General features: G+C 40.3%; 1 protein-coding gene across 1 annotated transcript in view; it reads left to right on the top strand.

The window, feature by feature from the left end:
- KCNU1 (potassium calcium-activated channel subfamily U member 1) overlaps nt 1-19342 on the top strand; it is a 145995-nt gene that overhangs the window by 58846 nt on the left and 67807 nt on the right. The window contains exon 19 of the mRNA XM_029937589.1: nt 16355-16466. Within this exon, the coding sequence (XP_029793449.1) occupies nt 16355-16466 (112 nt within the window). The remainder of the gene's footprint in view (nt 1-16354; nt 16467-19342) is intronic.

Below are 19342 nucleotides of genomic sequence, written 5' to 3' on the forward strand. Positions count from 1 at the left end.
TCCATACCCTCACTTTAAATCTGCAGGTGTCTTTAGGTATAAAATGAGTCTCTTGTAGGCAGCATTATAGATAGATCTTGTTTGTTTATCCATTCTGATACCCTATGTCTTGGAGCATTTAGTCCATTTACATTCAGAGTACTGATTGAAGAGTATGAATTAAGTACTATTGTGTTAAATGTAGAGTTGATATTTCTTGTGATGATCTCTGGTCCTTTCTAGCCTTTGTTGATTTTGGGGTTTTTTTTTCCTCCACTCAAAGAGCCCCCCTTAAAATGTCTTATGGGACTGGTTTGGTGGCCACAAACTCCTTTAGTGTTTGTCTGGGAAACTCTTTATCTCTCCTTCTATTCTGAATGACAGCCTTGCTGGATAGAGTAGTATTCTTGGCTGCTAAAGTATTCTTTTCCTATTCTGCACATTGACTATATCTTGTCACTCTTCTCTGGCCTGCCAGGTTTCTGTGAACAGATCTGCTGTGAACCTAATCTGTCTTCCCTCATAGGTTAAGGACATTTTTTCCCTTGCTCCTTTCAAGACTCTTCCTTTGTCTGTGTATTTTGTGAATTTGCTTATGATAGGTCTTCATGATGGCTGGCTTTGATTGAATTTAATGGGCATTCTTTGCAATTCTTGGATTTTGATGTCTGTGTCTCTCTCCAGACTAGGGAAGTTTTCAGCTATAATTTGCTTACATAATCCTTCTGCCCCTTTATCTCTCTCTTCATCTTCTGGGACTCCTATGATACGAATATTATTATGCTTTAAGGAGTTGCTGAGTTCCCTAAGTCTGCCTTCATGATCCCTCACCTTTGTTTCCTTCATCTTTTCAGCCTCATTATTTTATGTAATTTTGTTTTCTATATCATTAAGTCATTCGTCTGCCTCGTCCATTCTCATTTTAATTGTCTCTGTTTGGGTTTGCATCTCAGTTATACCATTTTAAATTTTGGCCTGACTAGATTTTAGTTCTTTTATCTCTGAAGAAAGGGATTCTTTGGTATCTTCTATACTTTCTTCAAGCCCAGTTAGTATCGTTATAATCACTGTTTTAAATTCTAGTTCAGACATCTTATTTATACCTGCATTGATGAAGTCCCTGGCCATCATTTCTTCCTGTTTTTTCTTCTGAGGTGAATTCCTCCATCTTGTCATTTGGGAAGAACAACAACAACAACAATAATAATAATAGAATGAAATAAAAATTTAAAAATTTAAAAAAATCAAATAAAGGAAGCTAGATCCTAAGTGTGTTTTGGTCTCCTTGTTAAGAGAAGCTTGATAGAACAAAAAGAAAATAGAATAGGGAAAAATTTTTATTTAAAAATTTAAAAATAATAAATATTTTAGAAATAACATAAAAGAGTTTGCTTTTTCTATATCCAGGAAACAAAAGAAAAACAACAACAGAAACAAAGCAGAAGCAACAACAACAAGAACCAACAAACATGTGAACCATTAAAAAACAAAACTCAAATGAAGCTAGATCCTGTTTCCCCTAAAGCTGAAAATTTGGAGCTATGGTCAGAAGACTAAGCTCGTGAAAGGGATTTGTGCTGGTCTTCGGGAAGAGGGGCCTTCTGTTCCTAGTCTCAAGTCCACTTGCCTTAGTGGAGATGTGCCTGGAGGGCACAGGGAGCAAGGTTTTGTGAAACAACTCTATTCTCCACTTGGTGGCACTGTTTAGGTCACTGAGGTCAAACAGTGTTGGTGGGGGCTACTGGTGAAAATGTCTTTGCCCAGCTCTCTAGTCTCTGGAGTAGGAAGTTCACGTCCTCACAGCCAGGAGATCAATTTACCCACCCCGCCCTGTGTCTCCAATTTCCATCAGCTCTATGCCTTCCTCCAGTCTGTGTCTGAGTGGTCTGCTTACCAGCGGCCACCCACATCTAGAGGTTTTCTCAGGTGCGGCTGTGGTCCAAACCCCCAGCACTTCAGAGAACCCCGCCCCCTCCACAGTTCAGTCCTGGAGTGATCCTTTGGGGAAGGTTCTCATGCACGGTGACTGGTGCCAGCTTGTCTCAGGAAATGGTCACACTACCATGTAAGGGCTCAGAGTTTATAGTAAATCACAACACACAACCACTGCCAGGGCTTACTGTCCTCAGCTGGCTTCTTTGTGCCTATACAGGTGAAAACGGCAGCTTGATGGAGTGGGTCTTTTGCCTGTGGAAAGGCGTATCACCTCTACCAAATACATTCCAAGCAGGGGAAGTTCTTCTCCCTGTGAGACCCAGGGGATCCTCAGACCGTGCTACCCACTTCCAGGGCTCCACCCTGCTTCTCAAGGAAACACTATGAGGCATTGAGCTGGAAAACTTCAGACTGTGTGCTCCGCTGTTTATAAAAAACTGGTGGTATTGAAACCCTTTTGTTTTTCCCCCATCAGTGGTTTTGAGGAACAGTTTTCTTGTGCAATTCCTGTGCGTGTTTTCACTCTTTTTCTCTAGCTCCTTTCAGGGAGTGTGCTTTCTTGTGCAGATCCAACGCACTGCTTTCTCTCCCCTCTGTCTTTCTCCTCTCCACAAAATTGGCTCCCTCCCTTCTCCGGCACTGTGGCTCTTCTCTCTCTCAGTTCACCTCCCCACACCACATGCCTGCAGCATTACCCCCTCAGATTATGCCGGTTGTTCTGTTAATCCTCATGTCAGTTTCCTCAGTGATGAAAATGATTTGGTGTTCATCTGTCTCTGTTCAAGGAAGGAGACAAGCCCTGGGTCCCCTTACTACTCTGCCATCTTAACTCATATCTTTTTTGTTTCTTAAGTCATTTACTACTTCCTTCTATTGTGTTAGGTATTTTCTAGTGTACCATTATAATTCCCTTGTCATTTATTTATATACATATTTTTTAGTTATTTTCTTGCTAGTTGGCCTAGGGTTTGCTGCTAACCTCACAATGTATAATAATCTTATTTGAATGAATGCCAAATTAATTTCTGTAGTATACAAAAACTCTATTTTTATATGTAGGTCCATTTCCTCCCTTTAGGTTATCATTACAAATTATATCTTTATGTATGTGTACCCATCAGCATAGATTTGTAATTAGTGCTTTGTATATTCATCTTTTGCTTAGGTTTATTTATTTTTGAGAGAGAGAGAGAAAGATCACAAGTGTTGGCAGAGGGAGAGAGGGAGACACAGAATCTGAAGCAGGCTTCAGGCTCTGTGTTGACGGCTCAGCTGCGGGGCTCAAATCCACAAACTGTAAGATCATGACTTGAGCCGAAATCAGATGCTTAATTGACTGAGCCACCCAGATGCTCCTGTATATTCAACTTTTAAATCAGATAGAAAAAAAGGTTACAAACAAACAAAAGTCTCTATGTTTTATTTTATATTTACTTCTTTAAATATACCTCTACCAGTGCTCTTCATTTCTTCATGGGGATTTGAATTACTGTCTAGTATGCCTTTTATTTCAAATTCAAGGACTCTTATTAATATTTCACATAGGGGTTATCTAGAAGCAATGAACTCTAAGAGTTAGTCTTAAAATATCTTAATTGAGCTTTCATTTTGAAGGATAATTTTATCAGATATGCTGTTGTTTATTGGTATTTCTTGTTTCATTCAGGACTTCAAATATGTCAATCTACTGTTTTCTGGCTTCTGTTTTTTTTTTTTTTTTTTGGGAAATCAGCTATCATTATTATCCAGAATCTTTTGTACATGATGAGTCACTTCTTGGTCCTTTGAAGATTTTCTCCATTTTTTGGGTTTCAATAGTTTATGAAGCATTTAGGTTTAGATCTTTTTGAATTTATACTACATAGAACTTTGTGAGTTTCTTGGTTGTATAGATTAATGTTTTACATGCAATGTGAGAAGTTTTTGAACATTATTTCTTTAAGGATTCTTCCTGCCATTTCTCTCCCCTTTCCCATCTGCAACTCCCATTAGGTAGATGTTAGGACATTTATATGGCATCCCAGAGGCTCTTTTAGGCTCTTTTTCTTTATTTTTTTCTTCTGTCACTCAGACTGGGTAATCTCCCTTGACATATATTTGAGTTGCCTAATTCTTTCTTCAGTATGCTCAAACTCGATCTCAAATTACATTGTTTTTTCTTTATTTCAGATATTATTATGCTTTTGAACTCCAGGATTTCTATTTTTCTAATAACTCTAACTTGTTATTGGTATTTCCTTTCATGTGTTATTATATATATTCCTTTTATTTCTTTAGCTACTTCTCTGAACATACTTAAAATAGCTTTTAATAGATTTAAAGTCTTTGACTAGTAAATGCAATATTTGGGCTTCCTCCAGGACAGTATCTGTTGATAGCCTTTCATCCTGTATATGGATAGTACCTTTCTGTTTCTTTCCATGTCTCATAACTTTTTCTCAAAAATTAGACATTGCAAATACTATAATGTGGTACTTACAGAAATCAGATTTCCCCCACTCCTTCCCCTGTGTCTTCTTGTTGTAGTTGTCATTGTTTGTTTGGTGAGTTTTATGAACGAATTCTATAATGTCTGCATCTTTACCATTCATGGCTACTAAATTATTTATTGTGTTAGTTGAACAACCCTCTAATAATTGAACAGAGATCTTGTTTGATACCTGCAACCATTAAATCTCCCAGTATTTGTCGAGGGATTCTGTGTTTTTTTGAGGCATGCCTTCAATATTCAGTGAGGTAGTTGACAACTCTGCTTCGGCCTTCACCCCCTGCTTGCAGAGAACATCAGGGTCAGCTGTAGGTGAACACTTAGGGCTTTCTCAGCATGTGTACTTCTGTACATAGTTCTGGAGTGCTGGGCATGTGTGTTGTTTATGTTACTATTCCAGAGTTTTTCAAAGTCCCTATGGACAACTCAGTCCTGAGTTTCCCCTTTAAACTTTTATTTAGTCTGTTGTTTGCCCTATCTTTTATCCATGGACTTAAGCAGCTGTGATATTAAATATGTGATGCGGCTTATTGAGTAGAATATTTTAGAACTAGGTAAGTTCAAATAAGCTTGAAAAATATAAGCCATTCAAGTAGGATCATCCGAGGAACCACCACACAAGTCAAATAATGACTCTTTGGAAATAAGGCTATGAAAGAAATGCGATTCTGCTCTGCTCCCTGCCACCCGGAATATGGGGCATTATTTTTTAAGGATACTGATTAGCTAGAGAGTTGGGGGATGGGACTAATATAAGGTAAAACACCACAAATATTGCTAGTTTTACTGAGATTTATTTTTCTTGATTGAATGATTTTAGTGTCACTGCTAGTTAGTTTTCAGAATTCTTTGAAAAAAATTTATCTTGACCATTTTTGTCAGTTTATTATTTTTTTTTTATGGATGGGCAAACTTTCCAAAGTCTTTACCATTTGGGGAGGGTGTCTCATTTTCATTTTTGAAAGATAGTTTTACTGGGTATAAAATTTTTGGTTGACAGTTTATTTCAACACTGTGAATATGTCATCCCAGTTCCTTATAGCCTTCATTCTTTCTGATGAGACATCATCTATTAATCCCTAAAATTTGTAAATCAAGTTTTGTTTGTCCCTTGCTGCTTTCAAGAGGTTCTTCTTGTCTTTGACTTTCAGTATTGTTACTATGATATGTCTGTGTCTGGGTATCTTCGTTTATCATATTTGGAGTTCATTGATATCTATGAATGTATAATGTAATAGACTAGGTAATGGCCCCCAAAGATATCCAAACCCTAATCCCTGGAACCTGGGAATGTTATTTTCATATGGCAAAAGAAACTTTGCAGAAATTTACAGGTTAAATTAAGGATCTTGAGATTGGCATATTTTCCTGTATTATCTATATGTAGTCTAATTGTAATCATAAAGGTCCTTATGAAAGGGAGGCAGAAGGAGAGGATTTAACTACATACACAAGAGAAAAGGACTTGTGGTTAAAGCAGATGTAAGCTGATTCAGAGAGAGAAAATGTTTTGCCACTCTCTTTGAAGCTGGAGAAGGGGCCATAAAGCGAAAAATCAGGGAGCCTCTTAAAGCTGAAAAAGTCAAGGAAATGGATTCTCCCCTAGAATTTCTTAAGGGAATTCCATGCCTTGATTTTAGCCCAGAGAAAATTAGTTCATATTCTAAGCTCCAGAACTGTAAGAGAATAAAGGAATGTTTTTTAAGCCACCAAATGTGTGGCAATTTGTTACAGTATTCATGTGAAAATAATACTGGCATATCCCCTTTTATTGCACATAACTTTAGTGCACTTTGCAGGTTTTGTATTTTTAACAAATTGAAGTTTTGTGCATGTCTGCATTCAGCAAACCTATTGGCACCATTTTTTCCAGTGGCATTTGCTCACTCCATGTTTCTGTGCCACATTTTGGTAATTCTTGCAATATTGCAAACTTCATTATTATTATATTTGTTATGGTGATCTGTGACCAGTGATCTTTGATGTTACTATTGTAATTGTTTTGGGGTGCCATGGGCTGTGCCCATTTAACACATATAACTTAATTGATACTGTGTGTGTTCTGGTTGTCTCACCGAGGAGTACTCCACTCCTTCTCCTTGGGCCTCCTTGTTCCCTGACACACAATATTGAAATTGTTAGCAAGTTAATAACCCTACAATAGCTTCTATATGTTCAAGTGAAAGGACGAGTCAGTTACTGTAGGCAAGTTCATTGTTTTATTTTAAGAAATTGCCACAGACAACCCAGCCTTCAGCAACTACCACTCTGATCAGTTCAGCAACCATCAGATCAAGGCAAAACCCTTTACCAGCAGAAACATCATGACTCACTCTAAGCTCAGATGATAATTAGCATTCTTTAGCAATAAGGTATCTTTTTTTTAAGGTATGTACATTTTTTAAGACATAATACCATTGTATACTTAGACTGCAGTATAGCATGGACATAACATATATGCACTAGGAAAACATAAAATCCATCTGACTTGCTTTATTGTGATATCTGCTTAATCACAGGGGTCGGGAACCAACCCACAGTATGTCTGACGTGTGCCCACACCTGTAGATTAATATTTTTCGTCAAATTTGGGAAATTTTTATTCATTATTTATTTGAGTATTTTTTTCTGCTCCTTCACCTCTCTTCCCTCTTTTTGCATGTATATAGTACACTTAATGGGAATCCACATTTTTCTGGAGTTGTTTATTTTCTTCATTATTCTTTCTCTCTGTCTGTCTCATTTTCTCTCTCTCTTTTGCTTTTACACTTTTGGAAAGGAGTCTCTATCTGTCTTTATATTTGCTAATTTTTTCTCCTGGCAGTTCAAACCTGTTATTGGGCCTTGCATTCATTTCCAATTGCTACTGTAATCATTTACCACAATTTAACGGCTTAGTGATGAATTAACATTTATCATGTGTTATGGGGTCTGACACGATGGCTGTGTTTTTTAATGCAAGTTCTAAGGAAGACTGCATGGCCTTGCCTACTCAGCTTGGAGAGGCTGCCGGCACTCCTGGGCTCATGGCCCCCTCTGTCTTCAAAGCCAGCAGTGTCTGGTCAGGTGTTTCTCATGTCTGATTGCTAGGACTCTAATTCCGTCATCACATTCCCTTTTTTAACTCTGGGTTTTCTGTCTCCCTGTTCCATACTTAAGAAATATGTGGTTACACTGGACCCACCTGGATAATCCAGGAAAATCTTCCAACGTGAGCTGATTGGCACTTTTAATTCCATTTGCAACCTTGAACCCCCCTTTCCATATTGTACATGACATATTCACAGGTTCTGGGGACTGGGACATGGACGTCTTTGGGGGAGGGTGAATTGTGTGCCTATCATAAACTCCTTGGTGTATCTCCTAGGCCTGTCATACCAAAGTCTGAAGATGAGGTGTCAGCAGAGAGACACTCCCTCTGCAGGCTGTTGAGGAGAATCTGTCCTTGCCTCTTCCAGCTTCTAGAGGCTGCTGGTGCCCCCCTGCCTGTGGTAGCATCACTCCATCCTGACTCTGTCATCACCTGGCCTTTTTTTCCTGTGTCTCTCCTCCATGTTCCTGTGTCCTCTTCTTCTTTTAAGGACACCAGTTTTGGACTTAGAACTCACCCCAAATCCAGGATGGTTTCACCTTGAGATTCTTAACTAATTACATCTGCAAAGTTATAATTTCCATTTATGGTCACTGTACCCGGCAGCTTGAGTGGCCATAACAAAATACCACAGGCTGAGTGGCTTAAACAGCAAGGATTTATTTTCTCACAATCTGGAGGCTGGAAGTCCAAGATCAAGATGCCAGCCAACTCAGTTCCTGGAGAGAGGTCTCTTCTTGGTATATAGCTGACCACCTTCTCACTGTGTCCTCACATGGTAGAGAGTGAGCTCAGGTCTCTCTTCCTCTTTTTATAAGGATGTGAATCCTATCAGATCATTTAGCTTCAATTACTTCTGTGAAGTCTCCATCTCCACATACAGTCACAATGGGAGTTAGGGCTTCAACGTGTGAATTGGGAAGGACACAATTCAGGACACAATTCAGTCCATAGCAGTCACATTCTGAGGTTCCCAGTGGACATGGATTTGGAGGGACACTATTCAGTCCATTAACCCTTCTAGTAATTAATTAACTTGAATTAGTGTATTTGTCAACCATAGAATTTCCTCTGGTTCCTCTTTATAAACATTTGTTTTTTGTTATTGTCTCTTTGAAGAGATACTGTCGTCATGCTTTTCTCGAATCATTCGTCTTTTAAAGTTCTTTGAACATACTTATAATAGCTGCTCTGAAGCGTTTGTTTACCAAGTCTGACATCTGGACCCTTGCACAGGTGGTTTCTCTTGTCTGCTTTTTTCTTTTTTACCCCTGTGTATGGTTCATGTTTTCTTGCTCCTTTACAATATCTCATAATTTGGTTGTTCTGGTTGAAAACTAGACTTTTAGATAATCTGCAGCAACTCTTGATAGAGGGCTTATAGTCATTTCTTTTTTTAATTTATTTTTTAACGTTTATTTGTTATTGAGACAGAAACAGAGCATGAGTGGGGGAGAGTCAGAACAAGAGAGGGAGACAGAATCCTAAACAGGCTCCAGGCTCCAAGCTGTGAGCACAGAGCCCGACGCGGGGCTCTAACTCAAGAACTGTGAGATCATGACGTGAGCTGAAGTTGGACGCTTAACCAACTGAGCCACTCAGGTGCCCCCTAGTCATTTCTTGTTTGATTAGTTGGTTAGTTATTATTTGGCTAGACTATCTCAGTGAAATCCATTCTCCTGGAAGTGTCAAGGCGCCAGTGTTGCTGCTCATCAAAGTGCAGCCCTGGGCTTGCACATGGCCATCTGGGGAAGACCGTGGTCTTAACAGGGCACTTTATATTGTCTCCTTCCCCTGTCTCTCTGTTAATCTCTCTGCCTCCATTGGTATCACACCAGCTCTTGAGGGACACCAATTGGCTGCTGCTGCCTCTTATCATTTTTGACAGTAGCCTCAGGCATATGCTGGTCTAAGGTATTATCCAGTTAAATTTGGGCCCCATTGCAGGAGTAGTGTTTGAGGCCAGTCTTTAAGGTCCTTTCTGACCCAAGAGAGCACTCAGTCAGCGGTCTCCTTTCCTGGTTCACTGTAGTGAATTCTGGCCTGTGGTTTACCTTGTTGCTCTCATGGAGCTACCAACCTCAACCTAATTATTTGCTACTAAAATCACTATTGTTTCAAGAGCACCTTTAGGCTTGGACTTTTTATACACCGTTTCAAATAAAGGCACTTCCCTTGGAAAGAGCCTCAGAGCTCTGTGTGCTTATGGCCTGCCTCTCCCTCAGGGGAGAATGTCTGAGTCACTGCTCCAGAGCTGTGGGTAGGAACAGCGATCCATTTCTCTAGAAGTGACATGCCTGCTTTTTGAGCAGGGCACTGGGCAGTGGTGATAGTGTCTGGTCTTCTTGGTTTGATTCTTTCACTTTGGAAACTGCCTTAGGTGCCAGGAGCTGGGATGTGGATAATCGGTGCTCACTGTTTTCACCCTGTGATGTCTGAGCAAGGCGTCTGCCCTGTGAATGAGGGCCATGTGGGGGAAGAGGGCCTCCATGCTCTGGCTGCACCTGGAGTTTAGCCTCTGCAACATGGTGCTGGAGGAATGAGAAATGCCAATGCTGGCCCTTCCCAGAGACCTACCTCATCGCCTTCGACTGGGAGCGAGGAGAAGGAGGAGCTCTGTATCTTTGGGTGCATCTATCTAGAATGGAACTTCAATCTTACTTAGCTGGGGTTGGAGGAAAGGAAGTTTGTGACTCCAGCGTCTGTGGCTCTTGCAGTTCTTCCTAAGATTTAGTGTGCTTCCTTGAATGCATCTTGCTCACTTGCTGTATGCCTGTGGGAAAATTTCTAGAGAATTTAATGTGTGTGTGCACTCACATGCATGCACCCATTTGTTTTAATAACGTTCACTACTTATTGTTTCACTGAGGAGCAGATCTATGGAGCTGCTAATTTTGCCATTCTACACGCAGAACTAGACTCTATCTTAACCTTAGCTTTATTTTCTCTGAATCTTTCAATCCCCGCACAAAAATCTAACACCATACTGGGCATAAAAAGAAGCTATTTCTAGGTGATTTCCTGAAAGCTCTAGAGTCTGCAGGGTTGCCACTGAATGCTTCAGTCTGAAGATTGCTGATTAAATGGATTTCAAGGCCTTATTTTGGATTCAGAAGCTAAACACTGACTCTTATTGTGTTCTATAACCTATGAATCTTTCCAGAGGCAAGGGATGAGGCTGAATAAACAGGAGAAATATCCCATTAAAGAAAGGAGTGAAGAAAGAAAAAAAAAAAACCCAGTATGTTAAAAGTATCCTCCCAGTGCACATATCTTAATAATATGTGAAAATCTAGCATGCTTTCATGCGGTAGGTGTGTTCACACAAACGTGAATGAGTCAGACTTTTGCAAGCATGGTATACACACTCCTGTGCATGCACTTCAGTCATTTCACAAAACAAAACTGTTTTGTAAAAGTTAGGAATCACCCTTCCATCTAGCCAGCTTTAATGTGTGGATTTAGTATATATATTTTAAAACAGTAAGTCGCTCTAGTAAAAGAGGGAAAGATTTTTGCTCAATAGGAAGGCTCAGTGATCATATCTCTAGATATGCCAAATTTTGCCCTCTTCTATAACATGCATTTTGTAGTATCTAGGAAGTAAATTAGTAAGACTTTTAATCTACTGTTGAGCTTTTCTGTAGTTATCACAATTCTCAGAATCTTTGATGCTTCTCATTCTTCTGTAGTTACCATAATTCTTCTCTTTGATTCTTCTGAGTCCTCACTCCTGCCAAGTAGATTCCCTATGTCCTGGAGAACTTTATCCAATTATCTGATACCCAGATGCTACAATAGTAGGCAGCTGTTCTTGACTTTGTTTGCCAGACGATGGCAGCAGAGTACCAGGAAATGCTCATGGGTCTGGCAGCTAGAGAGTGGGCTTGTGTGGGGCATTTGAATCTGGAGATAGCTCTCAACAAAATGTGCAGAAGAGGACAACACTGTAGAAGGGGGCGCTTTGGCCTTATAGAGTTCAAAGTCATGACAGTATGTGGAGATTCTCCCAGCGAATTAACCTTCAAAAAGGGCTTAGGAATTTAGCAATACATGACAAAATAGAAACATTTTCTGACTTTGGATTAATACAAATTTCAGGTTGACTGTTTCATTTTTCAGAGCCAGATTAAGAGTATTCCCAGTCCACTCTTTTCTAATAACTATCTCTTTCTTGAACTAACGGAGTTTGCTCAGTCCTACCAGTTTCTTTCTCCTCCTATGCTAATTGAGAATTCAGAAGACCTGAATGCCAACGACCACCGATTAGCTATGATTTAGGGTAGACATGCTACCTTTTGGAGTCTCTGTGTTATTTCCGGGCCAGGAGGTTCTTGTCATCCCTGTGGCCATTTCCACTTCTGACGTTCCATGATTCATAATTCCTCTTTCCTTTGGCCACTTCCACTTTTTGAAAACTGGAACCACACCAGAGATTCTCCACTTAAACTCAGAAGCTTAACCTTTTGATGAGGCAGCACATTGGTGAAGAACATGGATTCTGCAGCGGTCCCTCTTAGCTGTGTGACTTGAAGCAAATTATTTAAGCTCTCATTGTGCTTCCGATTACTGTAACATACTGATGATAATATTACACCTCTCAGAAGATTAAGTGAGAATATTAGCACATAACGAGTATACAAATTGAGTATATTAATATAAAAAGCATTAAGACCAGTACCTGGAAAATAGTAAGTATATGTATGTTAATTATCATACTACTCATGGGAACACAAGCTCGGAAAGAATCTCATTATTTCTTTTCTCATCAATGAAATGCAGATGAAATAAGAATTGGCAGAGAAGTCCTGGTGGATCTTACTTACTTTAACCCATTCCCTGATGTTTCGGGGTTCGGAGCAGGAAGACCAGTAGGGCTAGCCTTCAGATCAGGAGGACTTCTCTTTCTGTTTTTCTGCCTACTCTAGTTAGGTAATTTATTGGGCAGGAACTTCTTCGGGCCCTAAGGATACAGTTCACTGCCTGCTGTTTCACCATTGAAACCTCTGCAGCCTCTGGTCTTAGAGCAGGAGTTCTCTACCAGGGGAAGGAGGAGCTTACACAGATCTTTGAATGAGGTGGGGTGGAGGAAATGCGCAATATGAAAATGGCCCTGAGGAAAGTTGTTTCCAAATTTTCCTAATCTCTACCCCAGAGCACTGCTTTAGAGTCCTCATTAAAATGTTAATTTTTTCAGTGGAGTCACACCTAAAGGAGAGGGGAATTACTATAGGAGATTGGAGAGAGGATGTGAAAGGAGTCAGGGATAGGAAGCAATGATATGAAATGGTTTGGATCCATGGTCCAAATTTGAATGTACCCCACTTTACAGTTCTCTTTAGATTTGGCCCTGGGTCACTTTTTCCATAAACATCCAGGACTAATTTAAGACAGGAGTCACCCCAGCCAGTGATTCCCAGGGAGGAGTGTTCCAGACCCAGAAGGTAGAGATAGAAGTCCCCTCATGAATCTATCAGCTGGGCTCCCTGGCTGGGTTACCTAAGTGACTCTGAAATCCAGCCAAAGCTCTCCTCCTGTACCAGTGACCTTAGGTAGGAGAGAGAACAGAAAGGGTTCTTATGTAACTCTTCTTCTCTGAAGCAGGTTTGGGGACCACATGTCCACTGAATTCCGATTAAAATGAAAGCAACTTGATAGTAAGCCTACCAAGACCATGTACAAATATCTTGTATTCCTGTATTCATGACAGTTGATATTCCAGTACCGGAGTTGACAGTGGGGCTCCGTTTCTGCAGCCCTCAGTGTCTATCTCCACCTCAGCCATGTCCCTCTTTATTTCTCATCCCAGTTACCGTAGCTTCTGTGCTGGTTTCCCTGGATCTAGCCTCTTTTTATGCCACTCCATGCCATCTTTCATGACTATAATAATTTTCTTGGAAAAAAACTTCTAATCATGGATGGATGTACAAATAAATCAATAAACAGAGTGGAGTGCTTTTCCCTCCTTTTGCAAGACTAAGGCATTGGCTTGATCTGTTGTTCTGCTTCTTCTCTATCTTCTAAGAGGAGTGAGTTCTCATCCAGAATACATGTTGCCACTTTTTAGGTGTGTCAGAATGGTGGCCAAATGCTACATTTTGTAAATAATTGCAACAATTTGGCTTCTTAGGAATTTGGGGCAGATTCAGAATTATCCAAATAATATAGGAATTATTTTTGCTTATTTGGATGACGATAAGATTTCTTGGATGAGATAGAAAGGGTTAGAGGTCTTGCCGTCCATAGATGAGGCATGTCTTCACATGGAGTTCTATCATGTAAGCCACAAAGGAAAATGTTTGCCTGTAGCTTTCAAGGGTATCACTTCTTGAAGAAGAGAGAAACATAATCAAAATGCTGGCCTTTTGCAGGGACTTTTTTCCCCAGTCATTCACAGATGTTAGATGCCATGTTTGGTGTGTGTGTGTGTGTGTGTGTGTGTGTGTGTGTGTGTGTGTGTTTAATGTCTAATGCTTTATCCAGAAACCTTCTCTGGAATATGGATAGGGAGGCCATAGGAGACCACGACAGGACATTAATAGTCTAGCTAGATTGCTAAGGCAAAATCCACTCCATTCTTTTCTTGCCTAAAATATGAAAAAATACTTGCACACTGTCAGCTGTAGATAGATAAAAATATAAACAAATAAAATGCTTAGACTGCCTTGGAATGTAATCAGAGAAACTTCAGTTGCTTATCAACTGCCTTGAGACAGAGGACTTTGTCTTCTGATTTCTGTGGTATTCTTTGCAAAAAGCAAAGGAAAAACCTTTGAAGCAGCATGGAAACTGGGGGCAGGGGCAGTAGTAGATGTGCATTCTTAACTGCCCTGTCTGCAACCTGGTAGAGAGAACGCTTTTAGACATTTTAGACATGGTCATTAGGATTATAGGATTATAGAATTAGAGTTGGAAAGGACCAGGGACCAGGAGAGGTCATGTGTGCCAGTTAACCTTTCATCTTCAGGCAGCCAGCCCAAGGCCAGCGGTGTCACCAACCACCATACAGGCTGCTCTCTCCGACCCCCGATACGCACATACTTCTAGAACTATGAAAGCTTGCAAAAGCATACTAATTGTTAATGTGTTTTCAGAAGAGATTTTCTTAAGAATAACATGAGGGAAGATTCAGAGTTTTAGCAAAATTTCAAGGGGTTCATACATAGCACTCACCTCACCCACTTATCCCCTCCCACCATTTTTTAATACCTGGCAAATGTTGGCTGCCAAGTTAGGCTTTGAGAAAGCAGAGACTTCCTGAAAGTTCATCATTTCTAAGCCAGTTTGGGCATGTTGCCTCTTGCATTCCATAGTTGAGCTTTTATCACAGGTACTCAGTCTTTAAAACTGACAATTGACACACCAATCCTCACTCAGAATTTTCTTCAGATGTTCTGTCCCTGAGCCATTCCCCCCAGGGCAAAAGGTAACCAGGAAATAAGGAAACACCAGTCAACCTGAAAACCCCCATCAACCCACCCTGTGTAAGTGAAGGCATCTGAGGATTACAGGTAGGGAGCAATCTCATTTTAAACCTGACTCTTAGAACACCTGTGTGATGCTGACAAATCCCATATCCAAAGGCGGTCTCTCTTCTTCCAGAAGTGTGTTTTCACTCAATTGATATTTTCCATGGATTAGAATGGGTCAGAAAGAATTACATCAAAAGAAGAGGGAGACGAAGACATTTCTGTGGCTCTTTCTGTCGGCCATTGCCCCAAACCTGCTGCTTTGTGGGTTTTAAAGGTTTGTTCCACATGAGCTCATTTTCAGTAGTCTAAGTACACAGATAATTCTTAAATTGATACAGGAGGAAAAGGTTGTGTATCTTTTCTCCACTTGGGTAAGCAAGGAGGAAGACTGACAGTGATGGCTACTCTTTGACTTTGTCCATCTCCTTGATAACTTCTTCTCACACAGTTCCCCGGTCTCTAATCACCCAGCAATCTGGTTCAAGCAGGCAGATCACGCAGGGTCCTTGAAGAGTGAAAGAGAAGCATGTAACTGACAGGCATCCTTTAGACTGATATTTCTTATCACAATATTAAGTGCCAATTCTGATTGACCAATAATGATATCCTAGCCCGGTGTGTTGAAAGAATTCCTAGGTCTCAAATCTGGGTTCTGGAATAAAAATGACATCACTGAAGAAGTCATAGTTGATGTGCAGTTTTTTTTGCATCTCAGAGCAGCTTCAGATAGCTCATTTAATTCTTAAATTTCCTGCTTTCTTGCATTTATCCTCACAGTCACCCTTTGAAGTCCTGGTATTATTCCCGTTTTGCAGGTGAGAAAATGATTTGCCTTTGTATTATTTCCAGATTTGGGAATTCACAAATATTTTGAGACTTTGCTCATATAAGGTCAAGATTCCTCAAAAGCTAAAATTAATCATAAAGGAATCCTTCCTTGAAGGAAAAGTAAAGTAAAAGGAGGTGGTATCTGAGGAGAATAAATTACAGCCTAAGCAGTATCTGCAGACGGGCAAAGGGGACTTGTAGAGTGGTCCTTTCTTGGAGTCCCATAGTGGCTGTAGACCCCTGTCTGTGACAGGGAGGCCCCTGGGATGCTACACTTGGGTGTCATAGAGGAGTGATGTCTTAGAAAGGTATAGCAGCAACTCAATAGGTACATATTTTAGGCATCCATATGGTATTGGAATCCTCACAATCATTTTCTACCCACTCTAACTCTGCAGAAGGAAATTCAAGAAATTTCTATAATCCATCCTCTTAGAATTCGTCTGTGGCTCAGGGAGAGAGGTCTCCCAGGGGCCTGGAAATGTCTCAGGCAGTAGCAATGGTTCAAAAATGCCTTACCAAAAGATAGACTGGCTCATTAAGATTGCTGCACCATTGCAGGGACAATGGTGCTGGTGAGGAGAAAGAGCACAAAGGAACTCTCGGATTCTACACTGAGTGATGATTGGCCAAGGAGACCGGAGAGACTGAGCAATGTGAGCTTCGCCACCAGGTAAGAGCCTCAGAAAACCCCGATTCCCTTTGGTTTTCTGAGGGTCCTTGGGGCATACAAGTGTGATGCAAACCAGAATATTCGCTTTATCAGCCCTTATTGTGACCAGTGGAATTGTTCCCCACCAACATGAGTTCATCTCTTCTTCTTCTACTATCATTAAGCTAAACAAATATACCTCCTTGCAACATTGCTCAAAGAAATTTATACCTGTGACAACCAAAGGTCATTTCCCAGTATCCTTTCAGATCACTTTTCAGGTACCCTAGACATGTGGATTGGGGTAAGCTTTCAATTATTCCCAATTTCTATTATTAATCCATCTCCTATTTCCAACAAATGGATGATGAGTTTGCATTTGTTTTTGAATCTGCAAAATAGGGTCAACAACTTCTTCCCCCTCCCACTCTTTTTTCCTGCAGCTCTTTAGTGCATTAAAATCTTGATTAACCAGAATGCAGGGTTGCCAGTGGAAGGCGATCTCTTCAGCTGATTTTAAATAGAGGGTTGATGGGGAACCTGGGTGGCTCAGTCAGTTAAGCATCCAACTTTGGCTCAGGTCATAGTTCATGAATTCAAGCCCCGCATAGGGCTCTGTGTCGACAGCTCAGAGTCTGGAACCTGCTTTGGATTCTGTGTCTACCTGTCTCTCTGCTCCTCCCCTGTTTGTACTGTTTCTCTCCTTTATAAATAAATAAACATTAAAAACATTTTTTAATAGAGAGTTGATCTAAAAGTTCTATTGCTTCTAAGTTCATTGTGAATAGCTTTTTAATATGTTGACATCATTTTAATTTATTACCTATTCTATACTAGGAAAAATTTTTGATGATTGAGAATTGTGATTATCTACAGGTAGATACTGTATTGCCAGTAGAGCATGGTCAATATGTGCCGGCATTATATAATGTGGATGTTGGGTAGGGTCAGGGTTCAGTTCAAAGGCTGTTTAATTGTCTCAGTTTTGCTATATGATATGAGTATGATAGTCATAAACACTTTGTAAGTATTTTGTAATGATTAAGTGAGATTAGATATTTAAAGTGCTTTGATTCTTGGCCAGCAATAAGTACTCATCAGATGTTTCTTGTAATTATCAAGTGCTATACCTAGGAAGGTGTACAAAATTGGGCTGAATATGTAGTCTGTGCATAGCCTATCAAGGATGTAGATTTTTCAATAAAATCCATGATCTTGGTATTTTAAATAACTCACTTCCTTCATTTAATATATGAAGAACCATGCTTCTGTTTAATTGGGTATTCCAGAGAGCCGGGTCTGGTTAACAGAGGTGTTCATCATACCACTCCCACAGGCGAGGCAGGTGTCCTGTCTGAGCCACCAAAGGCACCACCTCTTTGCATGTGCATTTTCTAAGAGGAATGTAACAGACCAAAGAATTACAGCTACTGCCCTTCTTTGCCTTGGATTTCAGTATTTTAGGAAACTAAGTAATCTGTGGGAAAGGATTGAGAACTTCATGTGGAGGGAAGTGCTATGGGGTTTCAGGAGTTCACACTCTTAGTGACAGCAAAACAGCCATTCACTATAATTGGGGTTTGCAATTTTCTTTTTATTTTAAAATTGTTGGTAAATAGGGATTTATTGAGTGCCTCTGTGTGCTAAGCAGGCACTCTGCTTGGTGTGTTAGTGGATACAGAAATGTGTTTCAACCCCATGCGATCTAGTTGGGTAAACGTTGAATTTATATAAAATAAATCAGAGTTCAAATAAAACAACACTCCTTGAAGTGCTACATAGATAATTCTGGCAGGAGGGCAAAGAAAGAGGTCAGTGAGGGGTGGATGGATTGTTTCAGAAAGTTTCCTGTGGCAGGTGGGATTTGGTGAAATAGGAGGGAGTGGGTGTCTCAGCTCCTGTGAAGGTTGTGACATGAGCAAGGCACGGGGGAAACCCGGAGCCTTCCGTGTGCCAGTGCACCTGACCAGAGGTGAGAACACGTGCTAGCATGTTGTGTGAAATAACATCTCAAATTTCACAAGAATACTTTTTTTGGCTATTGGCATTGCACATCTGTGTATTTGTGTACATGTGATGTTTATGTTGTTTTAATGCTTATTTTTGAGAGAGAAAGAGAGAGGCAGAGTGCAAGTAGGGGAGGGCACAGAGAGAGGGAGACAGAATCCAAAGCAGGCTCTAGGCTCAGAGCTGTCAGCACAGAGCCCAACGTGGGCCTCGAACTCACAAACCGCAATACCATGACCGGAGCCGAAGTCAGTTGCTTAACCAACTGAGCCACTGAGGCACCCCATATTACGTTTCTGTTAATGCACAGTTGTTACAAAAACATAATTTACATGTAAAAATTGTTTTCAGACTGTACAGACAACATTGGGGGTCACCCATGAAGTGCCTCAGCCATGCTATGCATCCATTTATTTTTTCCCACATCTTTTGTGATAATATAGGACTGGCAAATCATGGATTCAAAAAGCCACAAAAAAATCCTTAAATGTAAATGTCAGCATTCAGTTTCACAGACTTTTCCTCATTATTCCATAGTACAGCTATAAAAAAGAAATCATTTATTAGTATGTTTCCCATTGTCTTAAGTACCTGCACTGTCTATGATAAATAAGGAAGTGGTTCAAAGTAGGCATCTAAAAGGAGAATTGGTCTAGACAGCATGACCATTCATAGATTGGGCCACTTAGCCCTCTCTCTGGCCCAGGGGATCCCTGAATATGCTTTAAAAGCCCCTAAAGAAGGGCAGAGATCATGAAAGTTAGTCATCCAGATCATCTCTTAAAGATGATGCTTAATTCATCTGCACCTCTTAATTGAAAAGCAATATTATGTTTACATGAGCTACATATTAAAAAAATCTGCATCATACTACTGGTTATACAGTGATA

Source organism: Suricata suricatta, chromosome 1 (genome assembly GCF_006229205.1).
Source record: "Suricata suricatta isolate VVHF042 chromosome 1, meerkat_22Aug2017_6uvM2_HiC, whole genome shotgun sequence".
Lineage (NCBI taxonomy): Eukaryota > Metazoa > Chordata > Mammalia > Carnivora > Herpestidae > Suricata > Suricata suricatta.